The sequence below is a fragment of the Myxocyprinus asiaticus genome, chromosome 35, assembly GCF_019703515.2.
Source record: "Myxocyprinus asiaticus isolate MX2 ecotype Aquarium Trade chromosome 35, UBuf_Myxa_2, whole genome shotgun sequence".
In the NCBI taxonomy this organism is placed as follows: domain Eukaryota; kingdom Metazoa; phylum Chordata; class Actinopteri; order Cypriniformes; family Catostomidae; genus Myxocyprinus; species Myxocyprinus asiaticus.
The window spans coordinates 107,501-121,530 of NC_059378.1; the positions used below are offsets into that span (position 1 = coordinate 107,501).

General features: G+C 38.5%; 1 protein-coding gene across 2 annotated transcripts in view; it reads right to left on the minus strand.

Moving 5' to 3' along the window:
* Positions 1 to 14,030, minus strand: part of LOC127425867 (sodium-coupled neutral amino acid transporter 3-like) — a 71,796-nt gene that overhangs the window by 14,038 nt on the left and 43,728 nt on the right. For both annotated transcript variants that reach the window (XM_051672156.1, XM_051672155.1), the window contains 3 exons: positions 7,039 to 7,112; positions 5,685 to 5,777; positions 2,898 to 2,979 (listed from right to left, as the gene is read on the minus strand). In XM_051672156.1, coding sequence (XP_051528116.1) covers positions 2,898 to 2,979; positions 5,685 to 5,777; positions 7,039 to 7,112 — 249 coding nt within the window. The remainder of the gene's footprint in view (positions 1 to 2,897; positions 2,980 to 5,684; positions 5,778 to 7,038; positions 7,113 to 14,030) is intronic.

Below are 14,030 nucleotides of genomic sequence, written 5' to 3' on the forward strand. Positions count from 1 at the left end.
GTGTTTGTGCGTGTGTGTGAGAGTGTGTGTGTGTGTGAGAGTGTGTGTGTGAGAGTGTGTGTGTGTGTGAGAGTGTGTGTGAGAGTGTGTGTGTGTGTGAGAGTGTGTGTGTGTGTGTGTGTGTGTGAGAGTGTGTGTGTGAGAGTGTGTGTGTGTGTGAGAGTGTGTGTGTGAGAGTGTGTGTGTGTGAGTGAGTGAGTGTGTGTGTGTGAGAGTGTGTGTGTGTGTGTGTGTGTGTGTGAGAGTGTGTGTGTGAGAGTGTGTGTGTGTGTGAGAGTGTGTGTGTGTGTGTGTGTGTGTGAGAGTGTGTGTGTGAGAGTGTGTGTGTGTGTGAGAGTGTGTGTGTGAGAGTGTGTGTGTGTGTGAAAGTGTGTGTGTGTGTGTGTGTGTGTGTGTGTGTTGTGTGTGTGTGTGTGTGTGTGTGTGTTTGTATGTGTGTGTGTGAGAGTGTGTGTGTGTGTATGTGTGTTTGTGAGAGTGTGTGTGTGTGTGTGTGTTTGTGTGTGAGAGTGTGTGTGTGTGTGTTTGTGTGTGTTTGTGAGAGTGTGTGTGTGTGTGTGTGTGTGTGTGTGAGAGTGTGTGTGTGTGTGTGTGTGACGTTCTCTCTCTGCCACAGTAGTTTCACATAAGCAGTACTGTGATTCAGCTAGTGAAATGCATGCCAACCATCTCAGTGTCAGGTCTGGATGAGGGCACATCTGAGTACGCAATCAATGGACACATAGGAGCAGGTAAGCTCCAAAAAGCACCATTAAAGTATCATAAAAACAGTCCATATGACTTGTGCACTGAAAATCATTCCACCTGCTGAAGCTCTCAAATCTCACTTCAGATATGCTGCATAAAGACGTGTCTCACGAGGTTTGATGACGATATTGATAAACGTCATTTTAACATCAAGTGCAATCTGAGATTTTGGATCTGAATAAGATTTGAGAGCTATAGTGAATCATTTTCAGTGAATACTGCCCTAAATTAGGGTTGTATAAGTTAATCTTATGGTACTTTTTTCACTCTTTTTGAAGGTCAACAGCTCCAGACCCCATCATAGAAAAGAGCTCTGTGGACATTCATAAATATTTTCAATTGTGTTTCACAGAAGACAGAAAGTCCCACAGATTTGTAACATAATTTTTGTTCTGGGATCATTTAACCAAATGCCAAGGCAGGAAGCCAAGAATACACATCATAATGAACATTTCCTGAAACATTTAAATCCCTGCAGTAACTGATTCACAAAAATGCCACATGTAGTTTTTAAGTGGGTGACGCCTGCAGGAACTGAAATGAAACTCTTCTGTTTCCTGCATCATGATTCTCCTCGCTCGCCCGGAGAGATGATGAATTCAAATGAGGCAGCCAAAGGTCATCTCTGAGGAGTTTTTGAGTTGTCCTCCAGAGTGTGTGTGCACTTGCGTCACGGACCGTCACACACACACACACAAACCTGTTCTCACAAAATCTAGTCGATCTATCACAGTCTTTCTATTCCTCTAACACACACAATTACACCTGAGGACGTTGGTGTCGACTTATTGATCTCAGAGAAACCGCTCCACTCACACATACACAAATTGCTGGCAACTGTTAGCAGAAATGTATCTGCTGTGATTACTGCCGTTAACATCCTCCTACCCACAAAGAAAAAGAAATGGTATAGAAGCTAAGGGTGCCCATACAGACTCAACTCATCAAACAAAATTCCATACTTCATTATAGCCGCTTTTCCACTATCAGGTCAGTGCGAGCCAGGGCTATAGGGGTCAATAGCCTCGGGTCGAGCCGCCAGACCAAAATCGATCTGCACTCCCACCATCGGGCCAATAACTCCGCAATGTTGCCCAAAAACCCGCTCTTAAAACGCTGCTGCGGTGCCAACGTCACACACATGGCCCATTTCACAAGCAAGAGGGAAGCTCAAGATGAGGTATCATGTTATCTAGAATATCGAGTTTATATTGAATGTAAACAGCAAGACAAGTTAGTGTTGACAACTCAACTGTACCTGCCATGGTGTCCCGAGTGATCTCTCCGCTAACAGCGAGACGATGTCCCAGCACACCGTCTATGAAAGTTCACCGAACCATGAAAAGGCACCGCTTTGTCTATTGGGTGTTTTGATGGATTTGTACTGTGCCTGCATTTTTTAAGTAATTCTTTTCCCGAACCTGTACTGTTGTGCCCTGAATACACAACCTGGGAAGTTTGGCGAAACGCCGCCTTTGACATCAATCCCCAGTTGGCCTTGTTTGGCCCAAGGGTAATTGGCGGGCCAAAGGCCATGGAGGCACCGAGGCAGCACGATGAAGCCCCGGAAGTGACAGTGGGAATGCAACTGGCCTTGGCACGCACTAGCACGCGAGGAAATGTTATTGCTCACAGGTTGATCTTTTGTAGCTCATGACACTTAATGGAGTTCCTAGTTGTCTTTCATATAAGTTTTAAATAGTCTCAAATGTTTCACCTAAAAATCCAAAGTAAGAATTAAAAATAGACACATTTGAGTCAAAAGTTGACCTACAATAGAGTGTATAAAATAAATGTGGATGGTGTAGCTCAGATCATTTGATCTTGAGATTTCTGACTTTTGAGGGCAGATTTTGGTATCTTGTCAAATCTGAGCACAGTTTGAGATATTGTTGAGATATCTTCTGACATGTGAGATTACTGGAGTCTTCTTCTCATGACAAACATCTGAGAAGCAGAAGACTTCAGCAAAACTCTCTATTTAAACTCACTGCTGTCTGGGAGAAACATAATAGAGATCTCTTTGGTTTTTCTTTTGTATGTCTCTTTGTGTGTTAATGGGCTAACACGCCTAAAACAGGTCACATGATAATATGGAGTCCTGATCGGGCCAATAAACATTTTAAACCCACACAGACACGAGCACTCACCCCGATGGATTATCCGTCCTGAGAAAAGCCTGAATCACCAGTGGAAACTCGTACTTTACGATGTACAAGTAGCTGGACATGGCTATGAGAGACAGAGAGGACAGATGTAAGATTCAACACACACACACAGACACACACACACACACACACACACACACACACACACACACACACACACACAGACATTTACAGTAAACACACTATCATCCAGGATAATTTGGCCTTTGAGGGGGATTGTGGTTATTATCCTGGAAGCAAATGTCACAGTAAAGCAGAATCACACTTCTATATTTAGCTTCTATAAAGCAGCTCAGGCTCTTTCTCCTCCGCTGGAGAATAAACATAGTTGAAATGTTAAAGCTCCTTAAAAACACAATTGAACGAGAGCAAAAACAAAATTTAAAGAGAAAAATTATATTGGAAAATTATGTTTTACAATAGGCCTCTGTCTGAGATATCTATCTATGTATCTATTTATCTATCTGTCTGTCTGTCTGTCTGTCTATCTATCGTTCTATCTATCTATCTATATACTGTATATATATACAGTGGTGTGAAAAAGTGTTTGCCCCCTTCCTGATTTCTTATTTTTTTGCATGTTTGTCACACTTAAATGTTTCAGATCATCAAACAAGTTTAAATATTAGTCAAAGATAACACAAGTAAACACAAAATGCAGTTTTTAAATGAAGGTTGTTATTATTAAGGGAAAACAAAATCCAAACCTACATGGCCCTGTGTGAAAAAGTGTTTGCCCCACCTGTTAAAACATAACTTAACTGTGGTTTATCACACCTGAGTTCAATTTCTCTAGCCACACCCAGGTCTGATTACTGCCACACCTGTTCTCAATCAAGAAATCACTTAAATAGGACCTGCTTGACAAAGTGAAGTAGACCAAAAGATCTTCAAAAGCTAGACATCATGCCGAGATCCAAAGAAATTCAGGAACAAATGAGAAAGAAAGTAATTGAGATCTATCAGTCTGGAAAAGGTTATAAAGCCATTTCTAAAGCTTTGGGACTCCAGAGAACCACAGTGAGAGCCATTATCCACAAATGGCGAAAACATGGAACAGTGGTGAACCTTCCCAGGAGTGGCTGGCCGACCAAAATTACCCCAAGAGTGCCATGACGACTCATCCAAGAGGTCACAAAAGACCCCACAACAACATCCAAAGAACTGCAGGCCTCACTTGCCTCAGTTAAGGTCAGTGTTCATGACTCCACCATAAGAAAGAGACTGGGCAAAAATGGCCTGCATGGCAGAGTTCCAAGACGAAAACCACTGCTGAGCAAAAAGAACATTAAGGCTCGTCTCATTTTTGCCAGAAAACATCTTGATGATCCCCAAGACTTTTGGAAAAAATACTCTGTGGACTGACGAGACAAAAGTTGAACTTTCTGGAAGGTGTGTGTGTCCCATTACATCTGGCGTAAAAGTAACACCGCATTTCAGAAAAAGAACATCATACCAACAGTAAAATATGGTGGTGGTAGTGTGATGGTCTGGGGCTGTTTTGCTGCTTCAGGACCTGGAAGACTTGCTGTGATAAATGGAACCATGAATTCTGCTGTCTACCAAAAAATCCTGAAGGAGAATGTCCGGCCATCTGTTCGTGACCTCAAGCTGAAGGGAACTTGGGTTCTACAGCAGGACAATGATCCAAAACACACCAGCAAGTCCACCTCTGAATGGCTGAAGAAAAACAAAATGAAGACTTTGGAGTGGCCTAGTCAAAGTCCTGACCTGAATCCTATTGAGATGCTGTGGCATGACCTTAAAAAGGCAGTTCATGCTCGAAAACCCTCCAATGTGGCTGAATTACAACAATTCTGCAAAGATGAGTGGGCCAAAATTCCTCCACAGTGCTGTAAAAGACTCATTGCAAGTTATCGCAAACGCTTGATTGCAGTTGTTGCTGCTAAGGGTGGCCCAACCAGTTATTAGGTTTAGGGGGCAAACACTTTTTCACACAGGGCCATGTAGGTTTGGATTTTGTTTTCCCTTAATAATAACAACCTTCATTTAAAAACTGCATTTTGTGTTTACTTGTGTTATCTTTGACTAATATTTAAACTTGTTTGATGATCTGAAACATTTAAGTGTGACAAACATGCAAAAAAATAAGAAATCAGGAAGGGGGCAAACACTTTTTCACACCACTGTATGTATATATATATATATACTGTATATCATATCTCTGTAATACTTCATTTTGATGGACAATTATGGCATTCTGTGGTCAAATATGGTTGTTTAACCTAGTGCGACCCATGTCCACATGCATGGATGTATTTTGACTTTGCTATACGCAATGTATAATTTAAATGAATAAAACCCGACTGAATACTGTTCACAAGACTCTAGACTATCATTTAAAGGGTTAAACTTCTGACGCACTGAGTCATGCCACACAACAGCATGACATTGATTTCAGTGAAGACTCCTACGGACACAATGCCAACATAAGTGCCTCTGGTAAGAAACCTCTTTACGCTCTTTCATTGAAACCTGTTTGGTTGTAAAGAGTAGCATCTCTAGCTTCGTTTAGTAGTAGAGTACATTACGATTACAAACTATTACCAGCCCAAACAGTTAGCTAACAACTACATCACCTCTGGCTATCTATCTGTTTTAGTTGCAATCACTTTTTCTGTAGAGGTGTGTGTGTGTGTTTGAGTGTGTGTGTGTGTGTGTGTGTGTGTGTGTATGCAGTGCCTTTGACAGGGTCACTAAACAATATATTGTGTCTCCTGAGATGTTGCGTGTTGGATAGCATCTCACCTCCAATGTTCTGCAGAGTGATGGCGATGCCGGCAGCCATCTTTCCTGGAGTCCCAAAGGCTCGGAAGCCCAACTGTTCATAAGCTCTAATACCTGACAAAAAAGCATCAACACATGAAATCCACACATTTTTCATAGCTAAACGCCTTTGACTGAACGGGGCACGTTCACATCCTCTCAGTATATAGGCATCACTGAATACCTAATAATGTTCCTTAAGTAATTGCATTTAATAGTAATTGCAATAAAAGGGGGTCTGGGCAGCTCAGCGAGTAAAGACGCAGACTAATTGCAAGTTTGAATCCAGGGTGTGCTGAGTGACTCCAGCCAGGTCTCCTAAGCAACCAAATTGGCCCGGTTGCTAGGGAGGGTAGAGTCACATGGGGTAACCTCCTCGTGGTCGCTATAATGTGGTTCTCACTCTTGGTGGGGTGTGTGGTGAGTTGTGCGTGGATGTAGCAGAGTATAGCGTGACGACTCCACACGCGCTATGTCTCCATGGTAACGCGCTCAACAAGTCACGTGATAAGATGCGCGGATTGACTGTCTCAGACGTGGAGGCAACTGAGATTCGTCCTCTGCCACCCGGAGTCCACCTGGAGTCACTAAACCACCATGAGGACTTAGAGCGCATTGGGAATTGGGCATTCCAAATTGGGAGAAAAGGGGAGAAAAATAAATAAATAATAATTGCAATAATAATCACAATAAACAATTTCTCCTCTCAGTAATAGTAGTTCATTAACCTAGGCTTTAAGGGCATTAATATAGAATTCAGTTCATTCATGGTCACAAGTGTGCATATAGTATTGTCTCATCCATGGTGTCTCCACAGGCTTTTAAACTATCTTAACCAGCGTCATCAGAAACACTGCGCTGGTCAACCAGCTTCACCAGTTAGGTTTTGCTGGTGAAAAGCATTGCTATGCTGGTCCACCAGCTCGACCAGCACCAAACCAGCACTAACCAGCCTAGACCAGCATGGGAACTGCATGTTGAGCAGGTCTTTTTAGCAGGGAGACGTGAGGCAATTATGGGCTTATAGTTCATATAATAGCAAAGATAATGACAGACACAACTGATCAAGCACAGCAGATGCTTGGCTATTTTTAGCCTAATGCACACCAGAAATATTGTGGCCAATTATCCTCTCTCATAGAGCAGTGAGGCAAATGGTCACAGAGCCAACGGAGAGAAAGTGCTGTCACTTCAGTTAAACAGAGTCTTTATTTGACTGTGAAGCTCTTCCTTCCCATGGACAAAGGTTAAGAAACAGTCTCTCCTCCCCAAATCACACACTTAATTCCAGAAAAGAGTTTAAACTGATCTCAGGTCAGCTGATCACAATACTCACCCACAACACCAGAGGATTTGAGCAGCAGGTGAATGGAGTATGAAGACAGACCAGCGACAGCAGTGAGGAGAATTCTGAAAGACAGATGAGATACACAACACAATCAAGCGTCACAGCAGCCGTGTGTCGGATGTTTAACTCCTTTAACATGGCTCTCTAAAGTTCAAAGGGTGCTTAAAGATCTGGGCTGGTTTGCAGATCAAATATCACCATTATGCTGTTGATCACGACACTTATTACGGAGAAAAATACAACTTAAACACTATCGACAGCATCTGTGATATACTACAGAAAATAATATGAAAAACAAACAGTTGGAAAATTCAAACAAAAAACAAGAGTACAGTAATGCATCAAATTACATGTAAAAAATATACAATTAATTTCATTGTTTTGAAATGATAAATATTATTAGCATAAGACAGGTGTTATAGAATTGCTTACTAACCTTGTCTGTGTAAAGTTACATCCAATCTTTCATTCATATCATGAACATTTAAAGTTGGTCAACCAAGTTACTTTTGCAAGACATGTGCAACAATACCAGAAAAGGATGTGACACAAACTGTATTGTTGACATGGAGCAAACTCCACCCACAGTGTTCATTCAACTAGAAAAGTAGTCCTACTTCAAAAGGTAAAGTTTAGACAAATTTACCAAAAAAATTAGCTTTACATTTCTGCTTTTATGATATGTCCATAGACTTCTATTTTACTATAAGCATACAATCTGTCTGTTTTTATTATAAACTGAGGGACGAGTAAAAAATAATTAACTGCCTCAGAAAATGAACTAAGCACACTGTAATTCAAAGCTAATTGACTAACTGGGCAAATGAATTAGACCTAGTTTGACCTACTTGTACAGGTCTTGAACTGCTGATCAGTTGAGACAGTCATCGGTGGAGGTAGAAAAACTACATTTGAATGATAATCTATAAAAGGAAAATCATTCAGTACATTGGTGGAAAAGTACTGGACAAAAGCTTAAAAATACAACGGCACCTCCAGCTGCCAACATCTGGACAAAAGCTCACGCTGGGAACCCAAAACATGCTCTACTGACTCAAAATACCCTCCTCTTCCTCCAGCGTTTTTCTAGTCTAAGAATGTCCTGGCATCTTTACTAATGTTAAAGTCTGACCCGCCTCTGCCAAACACTCGGTTTCAACTCTACACTTTCTCACATTTCCTTCTTTTTTCCCTTAAAAGACGTGGCAGAACTGAGTCATCGAGTGCACACAGACTCACAGAACATCTCAAATAGATATTCAGCCTTGACAACATTTTTTAGATTTGTTTAGATGCTGCAATATGTTAGTTGACGCAGCTGCATAAAATGAAGACACTATGTGATCATTTCAGCAGAAAATGAGCATTTAATTATGTTCCAAAACCTACCGAGCTGCTTAGCTATCTATTGTCTACACAGACAGCTGCCAACGCAAGCAGCTTCCTGACTGAAGCGTCATGAGTGACTGTTAGCGACGCTCCTCACATGAAGCATGTATTGTCACGGTCCTGTCACTCTGGGTTTTTATCTGACAGGACCGTGGCATCATCGTCCAATGTCTGTCTTGTGTTTCGTGTGCTGTCTTTATGCTAACGCATTCTCTCATCTTGTTTGTTGGTTGGCATGGGCGTATATTGCCTTATTGTCTTGGCGATGTGCGCTCATGCTAGTCGGGTGTTTTGTCTTGTGAGAGCACGTGGCTTTGTTTTGTTTCTGAATCGCCGCATGTCTCTCTGTCTTACGTCATACCCCGCCTCCTTGTTTGCCCATTATTAGTTTATTAGTCACACCTGCCCTCTCTTGTTAACTTGTTGATTTCTCTCCCTATTTCAGTCTCCTCGTGTGTGCTGTCCAGTGCCAGTTCATCTTGTGTGTTTCCAGTCGGTCTTGTTGGTCGGTTCATGTTGGTCCAGTTTTTGATTCCCCCTGTTCGGTCCAGTCGGTCCTGGGTCCCCTGTTACCTCAGCCCTACAACCTGGATTTACTTTTCCCCTACAGGGTAGTTTATGTTTATTGTTTTTCCCCATTGTGGGAGTTTGGGTTTGTTTTTGTATTAATAAATCCCTTTATTTTTAACTCTGTGTTTGGGTCCTGAGCGTCATCATTCTCTGCTTCCTGACATATATACAGTACATATATATTTATCCTTCATGTGAGGAGCGTATCTGATCAGTCACTCGTGACGCTCCACTTCAGTCCACTTCATATATACATACAGCATACACAAAATAACAAATAATTGTTAAAAGTTTTTATTGATATTTTGATATTAATTGAAATCAATATTTCTCTCGATTCGTTCGGTATAATAGATGTTTATTGTTTTTCCAGTGAGCTTCGGGTCTACGGGAATGACTTAATATATGAGTCTCCATCAGCCAAATAACAAAGAACAATGCATCTGTTTGCACTTCCAGTTAATCCAGGATGAACTTCAAAGACATTAGTCATTAATCTTACAGTTCTTACAAAATCTTTGTTTAAACACTGGCCCTTAACACTTACTTAGTTTACTCATTTTAAACCATGACTTGCACTATACATAAGTAATATTGTCATTATATTCATGTTGTTTAGTCAGAGGGGAACTGGCCCCCACAGTGAGTCTGGTTTCTCTCAAGATTATTTTTCTCCATTAATCAACATCTTATGGAGTTTTATGTTCCTCACCACAGTCAGCTTCAGCTTGCACACTGGGACTCTAAAGACAAATAATATATTTTTTAAGGCATAATCAACAATCAAGTTTTTCATCGAACCGCACAATGATGATTCTAAGACATTAAACACATGACAGCTTCAATTTCTGTTACAGCATCATATTCTGTAAAGCTGCTCTGAAAAGACGTGTGTCGTGAAAAGCGATATACAAATAAAAATGACTTGAAAAATGCCTTGTTATCCGTCTGAAAGAAGGTGCCTTAGAAGGTAGCGTAATGTTGCTTCTGTTTCTGATTTCACAGTGAGATCAGTCTGATATTTAAACTGCAGCACTGACACAACTGGAGGAGGAGTGTGAGAGTATTTATTCATGCATGGTGTTAAAACATGTCATAATATCAGATATTTAGTTGAAAGATTAAGGTTTTTATTGTCACATCTGCATTGTATGATAAAATGTTTACTCCCACTGTCTCCACAACTCAATGTACTATTAATACTAGTATCAATCATACAACAGCATGCAATATATAAACATGCCTTCTATTCCAGGAACATGAAATATATACCTGAGCAATAGTTTTTCCTTGTACACCACAGGAGGCAAAATGTCAAGGCGGGAGTTCAGGATTTGTTGTTTGCTTTAATCTCAGAATGGATTTACAGCTCAGCTTTCATGTCTCATCGTTCCTAAACTGTGACTACACAGAGGAGCATTTTATTGCTCAGAACTTTCTCTTTTAGAGCTCAGGAGATTAAACAGACGTTTTTCCTAAAACAAAATTAGACACAAATGCATCAATTGTTGATATACAGTAAAAGTATGGAGCTATAATAATACATGATAATCAGTGTTGGAAGGATCTGATGAGAAATTATTTGAGTTTAAATTAAAATTTCTCACTGAGTCTCTTGTCAAATCTGAGCACAGTTTGAGACATTGTCGAGATCTCTTCTGAAACTCTAGAGGAGACACATGTGAGATTACTGGAGTCTTTTTCTTTTAATTAACCCTAAACATTTGAGAAGCAAATCTCCATTTGCTCTTCATTCAGTCTCTGATTGTGATCTTGGAGAAGCAAAAGAGATATTAAAGAACAGTCATTTGACTTTTCTTATATCTGATCACTAAAGACAAAGGGAAACTCTGCACATGGAGAACACCGTTTTGTGATTTGGTTTTGTTCGAGTCATGTTTGCCTTTTTGGTTGTGTATTTCTCGGAGTCGTGCAGAGCTGCTTTTTGGGTCCTTTCATGCATTTAAGGAACCGCTGCCAAGATTAAAACTGACACTGAATGAGGCCTAAAGTCACTCTAGAGCTCACACTGGCACAAACCAACACCAACAAACCTCTGTATCAGTCTCCCATTTCTCCTGTCTAGCATCTCTTTCCTTCGATTTCTCATTATCATTCTTTAATGTATAGATCCAGAAGTTTGAGACTAGTGAACAAGCTCTTCTTTTGCATTTTCTGATTCAATGCAAAAATTTTCATTACAAATTATAAGCATAAACAATTAAAGAGAGTTAACGAATGAATTAGAAAATGTACATGAATTTAAGAATGTCTTAGAATTTGTTATGTGTCTCTTATGCACTGCAGCTGACATGTACTAAACCTGATGGGTTAGGGTTATTTTCTTCAGCGGGAGTTCAGAAGCGTTCACATGTACAATGCTAATAATTTATTTACATTTGATTAGTCCCTTAGAAATCTGAATTTGCAGATATTAAAATATTTCTTATTCATTTGAAGTGACATCTTTTCCTTGTTTTATTTATTTTTTAAACCTAAATTTTTTTTTTCTAAACGGAAATAGGATTTTAAATCCCAGATGGCTTCTCAGACTTTTGGACCCTGCTGTATATAATTAATAAAAATCCAATAAAGATATAAATGAAAGCTAATGTTATTATTATATGTTCTGTAATGATATCCTCACAACTCAAACAGTGCATGAATTTACTGCACTTTAACTGAACAGAATATTATTGGCATTATAAAACTGTGTCTGGGAATGATTTATGACCTGAGGCCTCACTTAGTAATGAAGAAACACAGATCTCAGATCAGACAGGTACCACACGCAGTTCAGGATACAGAGTTTAACTATTCCGAATATTTTACAGACCCCCAGTCACACTAAACAGCTCAAAACACAAAGTCCTTTCAGAAAGGAAAAAAAATCCTCTGAATATTGCTCAACATGGATTAAAAGGCCAGACAGCATTTCATAGAGCTTGAAAACCTATTTTTTGTGACTGCAGCAGACGACTGTGTTAAGTAGCAGGCACTATTAGATCAAAATGGAAGAATCTTTGTGAAAGTAAAACACCATGAATATAGTGTGAATATAGAGTGAATATAGTGTGAATATAGAGTGAATATAGAGTGAATATAGCGTGAATATAGAGTGAATATAGTGTGAATATAGAGTGAATATAGAGTGAATATAGTGTGAATATAGTGTGAATATAGAGTGAATATAGTGTGACTATAGTGTGAATATAGAGTGAATATAGAGTGAATATAGTGTGAATATAGAGTGAATATAGTGTGAATATAGAGTGAATATAGCGTGAATATAGAGTGAATATAGAGTGAATATAGAGTGAATATAGCGTGAATATAGAGTGAATATAGTGTGAATATAGAGTGAATATAGTGTGAATATAGAGTGAATATAGTGTGAATATAGAGTGAATATAGCGTGAATATAGAGTGAATATAGTGTGAATATAGAGTGAATATAGTGTGAATATAGAGTGAATATAGTGTGAATATAGTGTGAATATAGAGTGAATATAGTGTGAATATAGAGTGAATATAGTGTGAATATAGTGTGAATATAGAGTGAATATAGTGTGACTATAGTGTGAATATAGAGTGAATATAGCATGAATATAGAGTGAATATAGAGTGAATATAGAGTGAATATAGCATGAATATAGAGTGAATATAGTGTGACTATAGTGTGAATATAGAGTGAATATAGTGTGAATATAGAGTGAATATAGAGTGAATATAGAGTGAATATAGAGTGAATATAGAGTGAATATAGCATGAATATAGAGTGAATATAGTGTGACTATAGTGTGAATATAGAGTGAATATAGTGTGAATATAGAGTGAATATAGAGTGAATATAGAGTGAATATAGAGTGAATATAGCATGAATATAGAGTGAATATAGAGTGAATATAGAGTGAATATAGCATGAATATAGTGTGAATATAGTGTGACTATAGTGTGAATATAGAGTGAATATAGTGTGAATATAGAGTGAATATAGTGTGAATATAGAGTGAATATAGTGTGAATATAGAGTGAATATAGTGTGAATATAGAGTGAATATAGAGTGAATATAGAGTGAATATAGAGTGAATATAGTGTGAATATAGAGTGAATATAGTGTGAATATAGAGTGAATATAGTGTGAATATAGAGTGAATATAGTGTGAATATAGAGTGAATATAGAGTGAATATAGAGTGAATATAGAGTGAATATAGTGTGACTATAGTGTGAATATAGAGTGAATATAGAGTGAATATAGTGTGAATATAGAGTGAATATAGAGTGAATATAGCGTGAATATAGAGTGAATATAGAGTGAATATAGTGTGAATATAGAGTGAATATAGAGTGAATATAGCGTGAATATAGAGTGAATATAGCGTGAATATAGTGTGAATATAGAGTGAATATAGAGTGAATATAGTGTGAATATAGAGTGAATATAGAGTGAATATAGCGTGAATATAGAGTGAATATAGTGTGACTATAGTGTGAATATAGAGTGAATATAGAGTGAATATAGTGTGAATATAGAGTGAATATAGAGTGAATATAGCGTGAATATAGAGTGAATATAGAGTGAATATAGAGTGAATATAGAGTGAATATAGCGTGAATATAGTGTGAATATAGTGTGAATATAGAGTGAATATAGTGTGAATATAGTGTGAATATAGAGTGAATATAGTGTGAATATAGTGTGAATATAGAGTGAATATAGAGTGAATATAGTGTGAATATAGAGTGAATATAGAGTGAATATAGCGTGAATATAGTGTGAATATAGTGTGACTATAGTGTGAATATAGAGTGAATATAGAGTGAATATAGTGTGAATATAGAGTGAATATAGAGTGAATATAGAGTGAATATAGTGTGAATATAGAGTGAATATAGAGTGAATATAGTGTGAATATAGAGTGAATATAGAGTGAATATAGAGTGAATATAGTGTGAATATAGAGTGAATATAGAGTGAATATAGTGTGAATATAGAGTGAATATAGAGTGAATATAGC